The following is a 15,332-nucleotide window of genomic DNA, read 5'->3' on the forward strand; positions in this document are numbered from 1 at the left end:
AATTTCTGGGTGCGAAGGAATTTTCAGTTTTGCGCGCGTACACGGAATTTATACACGGTGTGATCCTTAGATAGGGTACCTAAATTCTATTAGCTAAAATAAACGCCCAGCTAAACGAAAAAAAAGATATCTTAAAACTGAATTTTCTGTTCAGGTATTAGGAAAGCGATTTTATAAAGATTTGTGTCTTTGCCGTGCGCGGTTAGCCGTTATTTGGGTCGTCACGGAACGCTTCTCCTCCCCTTGAATAGGGTGTCATTTTTCGGTTTTGGGCATTAACAATTTTAGCTTTCTTTATCCTTCAATAGGGTCAGGGTTTAAGAACCTTCGCGGCACACCCCTTTCCGAAATTTATGGGAGTACCCCCCCCCCCCCCCCTCCCGGGAGAAAACTCAAGTCATAACATCCCAAAACTATCTTTTATTTAATTTCTTTTTAATCCTGTACTTTTGTAAATTAAAATTTATAGTTATTTCAGCTTTATTATAAACTTTTAAAAATACTTTGAGATTGGGGCCAAGAATCTTATTCCATTACCAATCACACGTTTTACTATTTACTTTTAAGTAATGCATTTAAATGTAATGGCTGCCGCCAAGTTCTTAAGTTCTGAACTTAAGCCTGGTTTCCATATGATCGCAGACGATCGCAGAATTGTAGGTTCTGCGATCTGCGATCATATGGAAACACACTTTTGCGATCGTTTGCGATCGTCTGCGATCGATCGCACACGATCGCAGACGATCGCAGAAAATAGAACCAAGTTCTATTCCCTGCGATCGTCTGCGATTGTGTGCGATCGCCTGCGATCGTTGCGATCATATGGAAACACAATTGCGATCGACTGCGATCAATTGCGATCGAAATTTATCCCATAATATTGATAATCGATCCCATCATTCAACACTTCTGCGATCGTCTGCGATCTTTTGCGATCATATGGAAACAGTTCGCTCTTCGATCTTTGCGATCACACGGTTCAGTAAATTTCTGTGATTTTGCGATCGTCTGCGATCCACTGCGATCGTCTACGATCATATGGAAACCAGGCTTTAAAGACAATTTTCTATTTTAATTTTCAGACTGTCAGTAATTTTTCCTTGGTGTAAAAACCAGTAAAAATCGCGGATGGCGAGAAAGAGAAAAATAACTCCAAACCAAAGTAATGATGATAAATTACTGGTTTTTGCACCGAGGATTACCTTAACTAATAATTATTTATTAGACTATAGTCCTTAAGAGCAGTTTTCTCGTGTCGAAAGTAATTCTCGTTTGCTTTGGTTTTGCATTACTACACTTTGTGATTGGCTCATAAACTCGCGCCACTTTCCAGCCAATCAGAAGTAAAACCAAAACCAATCGTGATTCGCTCGCGCACGTTTTCCCGCGCTCCGGGCCGCTAAATGTATTTTCTTCGGGTTTTTTTTTTTGATTGACTGGATTGTTTGCGTTCTTTGTGATTGGCCAGAGTGGTTACTTTGGTATTGAAAACTGCTTTATTTCTTAACCTAATTTAATGACTAAAACGACTATATCACATACTGTAAAAAACAGTAAAGTTACAATATCTTCAAATGACCACTTCCCAATTGAGCTTTTTCAGAGTTGAAAAACCCATTTTAAGTTTAAGGAACTGTGTAACGGCTAAGTTTTAGATACGCCAAGCACTCGCTGTAAAACACAATGTTGGCGAAGAAATTACTTCTTTTGTCCTAAATGACAAAATCATAGCTTCATTACAAGCAAATGTCTACCGTCTTGAATTTTTGTCCATCCGTATCTTCTTTTGTCTCAGTTTGCAGTTATTTAACTGTTTTTCGCCGCTTTGAGTGTTTTTGTTTTGTAGTTCACTCAATTTGGTGGCCATTTCCTTAGTCTTTAATTAAGCTCAAATCCACGAGACAGTTCCTTTAAGATAAAATTGCATACGAAAATAACATCGCTAGGAATTCCAACACGCCATTACTGAATTGACTGTTACCACTGTTTCAAAACGAGGACCTTTGCAAAACCTCTAACAGGGCCGTAACTAGCAAGAGGCAAGACGAGGGACTTCCCTCTCTAGATTTTTACCCAAAATTAAAAATCCCCAGTTGAACAAGATTAATTTTTCTTAAGAAATACCTCATGAAAAATGTCTCTGAAAGAGATCTTCTAGATTTTAAAATTTTCTGGAGGGCATGTCCCCAGAACCCCCTAGCAAGATCTTGCTTCGTCTATGGCAAAGGTCTGGTTACGGCCCTGCCTCTAATATAAAATTGGTTTAATTTACATAACAACTAACATAAATCATGAAAGGTTAGGGGGTAGACTAATTGAGTTTACCCCAGGACTACCGAGAAGAAATCCAGCGGAGTGCAGAACTTGAACCCAGGACCATGTCGGAATTCCGAATCCAGCACTCCATCTACTCAGCAGCAATTGCTCCGTTGTGTTTAAAAAGTAAACATACAAAATACTTAAGCTTGTTCTTAGTGTCACTATAAGCTTAGACACGAGGAGCTTTTCAAAGTTAAATATGGTTAAATATGTGCTTTTTCTTTGTTAACTGATGAACACAACGGGTGTCGCGTTACATTGCCACTAAATTACAACGTAATAAATATCAGTGACTTAATCGCAGAGTAAAAATTAAAGCCCTGACCAAAAGGTAACGCAAGTCTTGCTGTTTACTTCAAGTACTGAATCGCAACAGCACTGAAATGGCTTTTTGACAACTTGCGTGCACTTGTGAGTAAACTTGCGAGTCCGTTTGGTCAGCCAACGCAAGTCTGTACACAAGTTTAACATGCGACGAATTGTGTCCTTTTGCGTTGCCGTTTGGCCAGGGCTTAATGTATTGTTAAGTACACGAAGACGTCTAGTACAGTTACACAATGGATAATATCTATACAGCTCAAAAATTACCTTAGCCAGTAGATAATAAGACAGTCTTCTTTATACTGTAGATCAAGACAACATCTAAATACCACTTGTTTTATCCGAGATAAATACAATCCTGCTCACATCAATATGTGCATGTCACTAACTAATCCGCACAAACTTATAACTCACACAGAGATATGTACTTGTAGATATTCCAATTTATCGTATGTCTGTTAAGAAATAAAGTACAGATCATCTGACAACGTGGTTAGAGTAAACGGGTGACCTACGTAATGAAGAATACTGCAGATTCTGCAGAATACAGGTACGTATTTGTTGCATGAAACTATGTACACTACATGATAACACAAACTACAGTGTGTGTATGTGCTGTACAATTTGGAAAATAATATAATGATAATTGCGAAATTGATTTTTAGGCTAATAACATTTTTAGGTCAAAAACTAGTCAATACATTGTTTGTAAGCATACTACACATTGACGTTTATCACTGAGGTGATAGGAATATACAGTATTTGACAAAAATATAACAGAATGAATACAACAAACATAAATACATGTATAAATATCATAACATAATGGGTAAAACAAACCTCAATATTAAACTAATAATACAACTTTAAACTGGATAAATAGTATTTACAGTGCTGTATGTGACAAAAACACCTTTGAGGACATATAAATAACAGCAACTGGTCAAAGTAAAAACCGTAACATTTTCTTCTAAAAGCTGTTTTTCCCTTGGGTTTAAAAAATTTATACAAACCAGTGGCAGATCCAGACCTTGAACCACAGTCAATGCTTGAACTAAGGAGGGGCCCTTTCAGCTGTATGTACGTACATGTACACCCAAAAAAATCTTAGCAGGAGAAGTCGCTAAGAAAAAATGTCTTTCACCAAAACTGTCTTTTCTTCCATAGACCCGCCACTGCAAACTTGAGTGACAACATCTTCATTTTGGTAAAAACCGTGGTTTCTCAGATATAGGAATAACAATACTTGAGGATCTTGAAAAGCTATTGCTGACTTCAAACTAAGGTAACAATAGCCACATGTCATGACCAAGTTAAATATCACAGACTTCTTGTAATTATAGAAGAGTTTGGAACACATAAATAACACATACTATTTCCTTACAGTACATCTTTTGCCTTAAACAAGAATGTGGCACTGCATTTAAAACCATTAACTGACCAATCTTGGACTGATGCCTAATTGTTAAATAGTTGCATTTAGGATCGTGTGGTTATCTGCATGTTTGCCCTGTTGGCAGTACAATAAGGCTGCTTGAAGCCTTAAACCCACTGTGCTGTTTGTTCATCTTTAGGAAACAGTTGAGTTTCTGATGAATACAATTGACTGTAAGTTGCATCATCTGAAGTCATATCTGCAGAGTCAGGTTCTTCGTATATTGCAGATGGCTATAAAAAAGGATATATACATGGAGGGTTAGCTTCAACAACCAACAGTGAGTTAGAAGATTATTGCATAACGATTCAGGAATTAGCCCTCTCTGCCATGATGTCAACATTCAGACTCTCCCTACAAGTACCCGTATGATTTTTTTTAGCACCAGACGTGGTTATTTATAGCATTAAATTTTTTCGACTCTGATTGGATAAGAGCAGTACAGTTAATCCCAAGTTGTACTTTGCAGGACTACTTGTCTCTGCATAGTACTCCTCCACGAAATAACCCACTGTATTCACAGTTTTTGTAAAGATTTCCAAAGTTCACTTGAAGACTTCCGAGGTTTTCTTTTCTATTCGTTCATATAATATAATTAACTGTATATGCAATCTGAAGAAATACTATTAAGATATTGTAATTATTTTATAGTAACCATACTTTCTAATTCATGACCTAAACACTTATCATGAAAAATATTTTATCCTGATTACTGAATAAACATACCAAGTTTCCTATTACTTCCCGGAGTGGCGCTTGGTTCCTTTGCCTGTTGAAAGAAAGGATTTTCCATTTTGTCAAATGCCCCCCTGAATTAAATAGCTTATCAAGTCCCTCACAAGCAAGGAGTCTAAGATTGGAAATTTAAAGTCAGCAACAGAACGAAAGAACATTTGACTATTATTAAATATAAAAACATTTAAAATTTGCAAAAAGATTAAATAAACATGTCAAATAAAAATGAAATGGACTGTTCTAAAATATGTAGCTTTCTTTAACCACAGACACTAAAACCCATCCTCCATTCAATCCCCTGGCACCTCCTCCCTTGGTCATCACTTTTTAGGCGAGGACGTAGTCTCGAGCCTAATGTTATCATGTTAATATCAAAGTCTCTTCGAGATATCGACGTTTTTGCATGAAGTACGAGTCGAAGGTTTATCCTGTGCATTGTTCTTCGAACTTATCATTACTGTTTCTTTGTAGTTTAGTTTAACAATTTCCTATCTTCGCGGAGGAAATGCAGCCATATAATTTTGTCAAAAATGGCTCGTCCGCGCCGGGTATTTATACACATATTCCTTAACATTACACAAATAAACAGTGCAAAATTCACCGAGATCTGACAATTCTATACTTTAAAATTGCAAGGACCTTTCGAGGCAGTCGATTACGGCAGCGAAATTAGCAAATGAAACAGCAAAATATGCGTTTGACGCTTTGTTTTTGTCATTTTGTGACGCCATATCTGAATTGTTATAGGTAGACCGCTGTTCAATGTGTTCAAGGCCGTAGCGTAACGATTGCTCCACAAAAAAGCACAAAAAATACAGATATTTCCGACTACTGTCGGAGAAAACTGGCTCAAAAATGGCTTGTCCGCGCCGGGTATTTATACACATATTCCTTAACATTACACAAATAAACAGTGCAAATTTCACCGAGATCTGACAATTCTATACTTTAAAATTGCAAGGACCTTTCAAGGCAGTCGATTACGGCAGCGAAATTAGCAAATGAAACAGCAAAATATAATTGCAGCGTAAACAAATCGTTACACTCAAGCTGCGTTTTGTCTAGGCTCTGCGAGGGTCGGATATCAAGACCCAGGATTAAACAAAAGCCATATCAGTACAGTGAATGCTTTCGAATTATATTTGAAGATGAAATAAGAAAGAATTTTGCTGTCTTTGACTGAAATTCCACTCGAACTGCGTAGATACGATCGCATGTTGTAAAGCCGATTCATGCAACATTGCTGTCATTCCCTGTCAACGCGAGGTCACGTCCCTAACGACCTAGGCTGATGACGAAATAGAGTTGCGCTTGCATGTAGCGACCAAATTTGGCCTAATTTTTAACCGCTCCTAAGCTAAAAGAAGCCCCCATCTCTTGCATTTGTTTTAACTTCAATAATATCTTTAAAAAGAGCGAGTTTTTTGGTATGGTTTATTTTTGACGTTTGTAATTTTTAAACGATGTAAGTGCTAGTGATTATTTATTCGTGTTTTAGTTACGCAATCCATTGTTTGTGCGACGCTTTTTATAGATCGCCTTTCAGACACACGTGCGTTGAGATAAGAAAGCTGACATGTCACTTTTAAAATTGTTATATAACGTTTGTAAATGTGACAAGTCACGTCTTTTTCACGAGATCGCAAGTGATCACCCACAGCGGAAAGTAATCCCTTGAGAAATTAAAACAGCCCCTTGAGAAATTAAAAAAGTCCCTTGAGAGTTTACAAATATGTGGTTCCAAATTTTGTCCACTAACCCCTATTCTACGTTTTTAGCTTGTAAACAAGCAAAAACGTCGAAATAAAGCGATTTTGGATTCTTCGTGTTAAGATGTGATGATTCGAACCGAAGAGGACTGGTAACTAAGACCATGATTTGAGATTTGTTGGCGTCCGCCATCTTGGAGTGTTCGGTCGAGCATGTGAGAATTTTTCGCAGCCAGAAGCCTTGACTCGATTAGTTAACAATTATTCCATGAGTCCGCGTTGGATACGAGGTAGTAAATAGCCAACGAGGCGCTTCGCGCCTCGTTGGCTATAACGACTCGTATCCAACAAGGGCGAATGGAATAATTGTTTTATTAAATTCTTCTCAAGTTAAAATCGAATGGACATTTCATTTTGATGTAAACGAAGTGATAGTATGAGGAGGCGCGAAAATTTCTGGCGCGGTGTTCACTTCTTGAGTTGAATGAAACATACGAGGAAAGCGAGCAAGAGAGTTTTCTTCAGAAGATTTTCCTTCAAACAATCCCCTCTAAAGTCGTCTAAATATCATGGAAATTGTGACAACAGTTAAGATTTACGAGAAGATCCGAAGCAAAACCTTTTCTGGAAACTACAAGTCTTGTGCAAGTCGAACGAAGCAAGTGTTTACATTGTACTTCTTTACGGCTCCACGGCTGTCATCAAGACTGCTATATTATTTGAAGCGAAATTGAGCCCAAAGAACAGGTTTATTAAAGTATGAATGGACAAAACCAAGATTGAAAGGTAACAAACTTTACTGAAGTGCTGAGCCTAGTTTTATGACGTACACTGAATGAAACTGTGTCAGTTTGCAGCAGTTTGCCGTTCTTTCGTAAATTATTTGCTGCTTTTCTACTTTATTCACTCGCTCTTGCTGTGCGTTCAGTTTAAAAGTATTATTAATTACACTTTTCGCATCTATACTTTTGTTTTGCGTAGTTTAATTTACTATGGCATTTCTTTGGTTTTTGTAGGCACCGCTAATTATTTCTTGTTCATAAAGCTCGCCAAATTTGCTGTTCAAAACCATTTTGATGGAACTGTCGCTTCCCGCAGAAAAATTTTAGTTTGGCAACAGTAACGCAATCATTTTCCAAATAAGGTCAAACTAAGGTATACGAGCTGACAACCGGGATTGAGTGAACCAATCAGAATGCTAGAAATGCAATATCCGTGGCTGAAAATTTAATAATAGCTGATATTTTTTTCGCTCACTTACAAACTTTTTGTGATATCAAAGTACACAAAAACGTTATCGACACACCTATAAGTCGAGGGACTAAACTATTTGCGATTTGAACTACTGCCTGGCGACATATTTGTAACCTGAGCTTTAACTGAAGACGAGAAGTGCAGAAGACGTACTGGGACAACTGCAGCTGAGGTGAGCTATCTAAAGTTTATTTTGCTTGTACTTTATTGAATACCGTAGTGTTGGAATAACATAATTGTCAAAGTATTTATTGAATCGAAATAACGATTTTAAAAGTGAAATATCTGCCAGATGTTGTTATATTTATACCCGCTTTCAGTGTTACGTGCATAGCGGCTTTCTGTCGACATCCATCTTTCGACGTGCTAAACAAACAACACGGATCGAAATCCACCAATCACAGCCCACTAGCATGACCTTCTGACCTTTTCGCACATTTGCATGAAACCAACAACGGTATGTATAGGTTTTGATTGGCTCATTTCAAACAGCACGTCGAAAGACGATGTCGAAAGATGATGTCGAAAGATGGATGTAGAAAGATAGCTATGCACGTAACACTGAAAGCGGGTGTAATTTGCTAAAATTTATAGATCAGAAAGCTCATTCGCGATCCCTTCTGTCAACAGAACGTTTTCACTCTTACTACTAGGTCAGATTTCAACATTGATTTTAATAGTGGTGTACAAAGCTGCAGTAAATCTATATTAACAAATGATTGTAAAATATGGATACAAACAAACTTATTTCAGGCTTTACCACTGATAACAGAACTACAATTGATCTATATTTATGCAAATCTAAATAAATCAAGAGTCCAAACTGGTGCTCTAGAGACACACCTCAGTGACCTTAAAGCTGTGTGGTTAACAACCAGAAAAGAGTATATACATTTATTTTTGTAGGCTATGATAACTAGTAAATGATTTTAGAAAGATATAATGTACATGTAGAAAGATGTGTTTCAGAAAAAAGAAAAATTTAAGTGAATTAAGTAACTACTTATGTTGCATTAAATTGTTGACGTTAATCAGTCTTGGTGTCCAAACAAATATGTGTTAAACAATTATTAATTTTTTCAGCTATTGATTCTTTCTTTCATTATGTTTACAAAACAGAAATAAAAACAACAACAGAAAACATCCAAGATACAGTTTTCAAAGAATCCACTGTTTGCTGTGCTTTGTCCTAATTGCTTCAATATGTTTAATCTGCACTTTGTCAAGAAGCACCATGAATGTGTGAATGTAGCTATTACATCGGAACTGGTTATTGGCCTCTATTCTGCCTCTATGCAATATGTACATAATAAAAAGCCCAATCCTCACTATGAATGGCAGATATATTTTAAGCAAAACATAGCGAAAACCATGTAGCAATAACACCAAAGTTAAAAAACGGTGTAAAACATCTCTGGATTTACTACTGAAAGACCCTCAATACAAATTCATCACTGGCAAACCACTGTATCAACTCTACTTCCTAGTCTCCACTTGTACTGTATCAGAATTTTGGACTTATTGGACTTGTTTGCATCACAGATTGTACAGATAGTGCAAACAACTATCAGCCCCATTTAAATTTAACAAAAGTCAATCAAGATATTATATCAAGTTTTCTTCCTGGAAACTTGTACTTCCTTGCACTGTGTTTTACTTGTAAATGATATTAAGTGTTTGGACCTACTGGACAAAGGGTACGTTACAGATTGTACAGTCAGTGCAACTGTCAGCTATATTTAAACAAGAGGCAATCTAGAACATTATTGCAAGACAATATTTTTATGCCAAACTCGTGGAAGTTTCCTTGCTGTCTAGTACAGTTACAAAATATGTTGCATTCCATTGTCAAAAGTCGTGATAAAAGACATCATATTAGAATTGTACAAATTAAATTGCCAATTTTGTGATCAAAGCCGCTTATTATTTGCCTTTTATTAATTAACGTTGGTTACAAACTAACCATACCTTGGAATGCACAACTAAAAACACCACTGGAAAACGTGCTGTATTTTAAAATTCTATTTACCTGACAAACCCATTTTCCCTCCTTTATAGCAAATGACTCAGTGTCTCAACTTTCGACTTAGAGCGAGGAGCCCAAAAAGGTGACCACTTTTAATGTATTCATATTCTTTCTTGCAGGTTTTATCCAATCAGAAGCTCGTCACAGCTTCTCATTGGAAAACGGCTGCATCAAAGAATGTGAATTAATTAAAAGTGGTCACAAATGCGGGCTCCTTGCTGTAAATCACACTTTAATCAACGATATCAATTTCGGCGTTCAATTACTTGGATATCTTTTGGACTCACAATTTTACTCAATAGACATTTTTGGCTTTGACAGTGTAAATTGCTATTTCAAACCACATGATGCTGCCCAGAGAACTTGTTTTTTTTAAAACAAGTAAAAAAAAACTAAAACTATCTGAATACCAAGAGTATTTGTTTGAATTTGAAAGAAGTGATTCTAAAGAGTGATGCCACATAGTCTGAAAAGGGACAACAAACAAACAAAGCCCAAAAGGCCTATTTTCAGTTCTTTGTCTGGAATTTTTAACATACTGACTTGCTTAACTGGAACGTCCTCGCCTTAGTATGCATTGCATACCGGTTATTTTCATAGCAGTGGAGTGAAAACTAGAAAAAACACGATACTGTACTCCTGCTTAAAATGTGCACAGGCATAATTTACATATAATAATATTTAACAAAAATCAATACTGCATTTGGACTTATCTACATTAATTATGAAGACAAAAATGAAAGTTAAATAAAAAGCAAACCTCTTTTTCTTGCTGATGACCATGGTGATAATAACAGCTATTACTAAAATGAACAATGCGACTCCAGTACCAGTTGCCAATTGCCAGTAAGACTCTGCATTCTTTGAGTAATTTCCTGGTGTAGGGTCTACAAAAAAGAACATTTTCCTATCTTCAATGAAAATCATTAATCGATAACCATGCATGATTTACATTTGATCTTCACGTATCCACCCGCAGGAGGTGTCTGTTAGTAGAGGTTAAATTTAAAAGGAAGGAATAATACAATTTATAATATTGACGTATTTCTTTAATTGTATAATGACATCAAGTACTTTTGGAGCATTCTAAAATCCAATTCCAATATGAATTGAATCTTACCTGGAGTTCCCAAGGATTCACAGACATCACAGCTCAATGTTGTCATAACATCTGGACCACATCCTCCATTTGAACAAAACTGCACTTTGGCAATGTACTTCAAGTGCCTCATCAGGTTGATAGTGAGTGACACTAATGAGCCATTGTAATTTGACTCCAGGGGAACTGAGAAGGTGGCAGTAGGAGCACCTAACTCAATATCTTCCTGATCAAGAGATGATGAATTCCACATCCTGATTACAGATTTTGTCGGAATGCCATTCCATATTATTTCACTGCTTGCCTGAAAGATTTATAGGGAAAGAGCACTTATTTGCAAGTAAAAGACAGTATTAATAAATAAATTTAGGGAATAGTGAATAGGGCCAAAAACAAATCAAAATTAGTGACACAAATTACACTAACTTATGTTTCGTAAACTTGTGCACTATTGACCCTCCCTGACATTAGCCATCACCATCAACTGATAAGCATTCGTTAATTTCCCTTTTGCTTTCAGCCATCTTGGTGTGTTTATCAAACACGCACAGTGACGTCACAGACCTAAACCACATGATAATGTAGGCCACGCAATCTGTGGTCCGACAATTTGGAAGTCAAAGTAGCATGTAATTTGCACCAATTGGTTTCAACATATTTTCAATCTATAAACTTTAAAATCCTTTAACTATGTAATATTATGAACAATGTTAATCAGTAGAAAAAAATTGTATCATACACGCTTTAATAGCAAATTGGCTGTCAAAAATATGTACATAACTATTTTTATAATAATAATGTACATGCAATAGAATTTTAGTAGTTTTCAAAATTATTTTCTTTGCTTTAAAACCATAAAAAGGAAATATGTTAATCTAAAATATTACTGAAACTTCGAATTCAAAACTGCTACATGCATGTAGTGAATAATACCTTCCATTTAAGGGTGGCATTGAAGTTTGTTTCATCACAAAATGCCTCACATGGCTCCAGCAATGGCGGTTCACTTGGCTCTACAAAAACAATTTAAACATGAAAACCGTCAATCCCTTTTTTTCAGACCAGGGTGGAGAAAGAATGCCCCTCCCCCACTCCATGATTTTAAGGGAAACAAAGTTGGAAATCAACAGAAATTCGGAGGTTTTTAATATCACACAATTTCAAAACAGCCACCACTTTTTATCTTTCATCTTGGGTTTCTTCATTTCTCAAAGAAATAAAAAAGTCAAAGAAAACAAAAACCAATAAAAGTATGTTAAAATTTTTTATTACCAAAAAAATTAAAGAAAATCCTTGGCCCGCTGTCCAGTTGAGGTCAGGGTAACAGTATATTTTATACTTGTCTCATTAGGTTCAATCTATGATTGGAGGAGTTAGCCTCAAAAAGGAAGGGGTGTGTGTGTGTGTGTGTGTGTGGGGGGGGGCGATAGGATGATGGTGGATCTTTTTTTGTTCAAAAGTGAAGAAGGTTGGGGTGAGGTGCACCCTACCAAAGATCTGCCACAAGTTAGTCTTCTAATCACATTTGTATAAATAAAAATTTAATAATTAGCTCATGGAGTTTACAGAAATTTACCTTCAGGCAATGTGTGGTTGAAAACTGGCCCTCCTGGTAGATGATAGTCATCACCGCAGGTGCATGTTGTATCATTTACTGGTATATATGACATATGTGGCCCAGAACAGATGGTCACCGAGTAGTTAGACCATGGACTTAAATCAGTGAAACTATAAGAGTTAACTTTCCCATTTCCATATATTTCCTTAAAAATATAATACAAATGTTATTTAAAAAATAACTTTTATTAACTTCATAGTCAATAATACATTGTTATTCAACAGAGTGTTATGATGCCCACATAATTATGATCAAAAAGTCATAATTATTATTCATCATATCCAGTGATATGCATATACCAGTAGCTTAAAAATAAAATACAAATATTAAAAAATATTAACTTTAACTTCATAGTCAATAATACATTGTTATAAAACAGAGTGTTATGATACCCACATAATTGAAGAGCTCCCGACAAGAACGTCACCTGGACTTTCTGGCTAAATCGACCGTTATCAAAACAACTCCAAATTGCGCATGCAGGCTTGTTTACGTGTGCTTAACACTGCCCTTTGTTTAATTTGGCTGGTCTTTCGCTCGTTTTTGAAAAATTACACATGCAAAAAGACAAGATTTTTGCAAGCGCGGCACCTTTTTGACTTTTCTTTTACAAACGATAAACAAAGGAAAAAGTTTTGGGATTACAGGCCTAGCCCTATCCCCTAAGCTTAACCCTAGCGAAAAAAGCTTAACCCTAAACCCCAAGGGTTAGGGTCTGACGCTAGGGTTTCATTTCAAATTTAGGGTTAAAAAGCTAAACCCAAGTGTAAGGGTTAGTGTTAGCGTTAGTGTTTCAAGCGGCTAGCTTTCACTGCAGTCTGCTTGCAGTTAGCTGCTTTTTGTTGTTTCGGGCAAGACTATTGTAATCTGTTACCGTTAGCTGTAATTTGAGTGAAATAAAGACTGATTGTTGATTGAATACGTTTGCTCGTGTTGTCACATTATACTAGTTTTGCTTTCAGTTAAGTGCCGCCGGCTTGCTCTCACTTCTATCTCCACTCCTTACATCATCACACATCTACAAAATCCCGCGAAAACAAGATAAACTAAGGCACGAATCGATTGGTTGATTTATTGATTGATGAATATTTAATGAGGCACAGAAAATAATTTTGCAAGGGGAGGTCCCCCCCCCAAACCTATAAAGAATTTTTTAAAGTCTAAAACCAGGTCACTTCTCGGCAACTTTGTCGGGGCAGAACCCAAGCGGACCCTGTAAAACTCGCGTTGACGAAGTTCCCGGCAAGAAACCTCTTGTTTTAGGCCTTCTATGCGGCCAGGCTCAAACTACCTTGTTTGCAACGTTTTTTCCGAAGCGCTAAACAGCGCTGTTGTACAAAACAAAGGCAGAAACATCACTCAGTTCTTCGAGCGATGCTGTAAACTTACGGGTATTCAGACTTAATGATGTCCTTCAACCACCTGGCAGCCGCAATCGAGCTAAAACTATAAACTTTTCCGTTTTACTTTCACAGGCGCCATTTCGCTTAATTCAAACTCTTCCGCCTCTAACATGTGACCTTACGTCACAATGCAGTATCCAGTCCTACTCTATTCAAATCAACAAAAGACATGCGCAGCGAGTCGAAGTAATGCTTGTTAAATGGTTTCTCGTCTTCCGTAGACGCTTAGAAAACCCTACAGGGAAAGATGTACTTGCGATGCGTTGGAAAACTCAGACTGCTAGTTGACTGGGAGCACGTAAGCTTGCAAAATGCCTTTTTTTTGCATACATAATTTCTGAAAAACGAAGAAAAGACCAGCCGAATGCAACACAGGACAGTGTTTAGCACACGTAAACAAACCTGCATTCGCAATTTGGAGTTGTTTTGATAACGTTCGATTTAGCCAGAAAGTCCAGGTGACGTTCTTGTCGGGAGCTCTTCAATTATGATCAAAAAGTCATACATGTAATTATTATTCGTCATCATATCCAGTGATATGCATATAGCTTAAAAATAAAATACAAATATTAAAAAAATAACTTTAACTTAATACGTCAATAATACTTTGTTATTCAACAGAGTGTTATGATGCCCACATAATTATGCTCAAAAAGTCATAACTATTATTCGTCATCATATCCAGTGATATGCATAAACAATGTAGCTTAGTTGCACAGATTTGTCCGAAGTCTTGCAAACTGCCACATAACCACAGTATGTTCAGCTGTGAAATATCTTGTTGACAGTTAACAATAATTAATTAATATAATCCTGCTTAATATTATTTTGCAGAATATCATCTGATTTTAACCATCTGGGCAGGCCTCCTTGGCTTATTATCAGCTTTAACTACAGGTGTTATTCCATGCAATTTCACAGAATTTTCTAATAATTACAAGTTAAATAAAAGTCATGAAATGTTATTTTTTCTAACACAATTAATTACCATTAATAAAAATAAAAATAAAATATTACGTTAAAATAACATATTTTCCAAGTTTAACACTGTTACCTTGACAAAATTTGAACATTGTCCAAAATGATCTTGTAGAATCACTTTATAGTTGATCAGTAATCCAGATGGTTCTATTCCCTCAGGGTGTTCCCACAGAACAGTTAGTTGTTTCTTTGCTGTTGCTAAAAGCTGTATTGCCTTTGCTGGAGAAAAAACTATGAAAAAGAATAAGTAATTAATACAGTGTACATGTTAATGTTGTGGTTCAATTTTACCCATTGAACCACAACAACATACAGTGTACATGTATGCCACATCAATTTCATAGCACTCAACTTATAATAAATAATAATAAAATTAACTTATATTGTGCAGATATCAAAAGAACATTTTCAGCTGTGCTTTGCAATGTTTGA

At 36.4% G+C, this 15,332-nt stretch overlaps 1 protein-coding gene across 1 annotated transcript; it reads right to left on the minus strand.

Annotated features, from left to right (window-relative positions):
* Nucleotides 1–405: 405 nt before the first annotated feature.
* LOC144644474 (uncharacterized) lies at nucleotides 406–15,102 on the minus strand. The gene is made up of 8 exons (XM_078503971.1): nucleotides 14,974–15,102; nucleotides 12,475–12,661; nucleotides 11,832–11,911; nucleotides 10,920–11,202; nucleotides 10,560–10,686; nucleotides 4,802–4,844; nucleotides 1,047–4,308; nucleotides 406–609 (listed from the first exon to the last, which is right to left on the minus strand). The coding sequence occupies exons 2-7, from the start codon at nucleotides 12,566–12,568 to the stop codon at nucleotides 4,183–4,185; spliced, it is 753 nt and encodes a 250-aa protein (XP_078360097.1). The 5' UTR covers nucleotides 12,569–12,661; nucleotides 14,974–15,102; the 3' UTR covers nucleotides 406–609; nucleotides 1,047–4,182.
* Between the last annotated feature and the right edge of the window lie 230 nt (nucleotides 15,103–15,332).

This window comes from Oculina patagonica, chromosome 2 (assembly GCF_052425735.1).
Source record: "Oculina patagonica isolate OP01 chromosome 2, crgOcupat, whole genome shotgun sequence".
Classification (NCBI taxonomy): Eukaryota; Metazoa; Cnidaria; class Anthozoa; order Scleractinia; family Oculinidae; genus Oculina; species Oculina patagonica.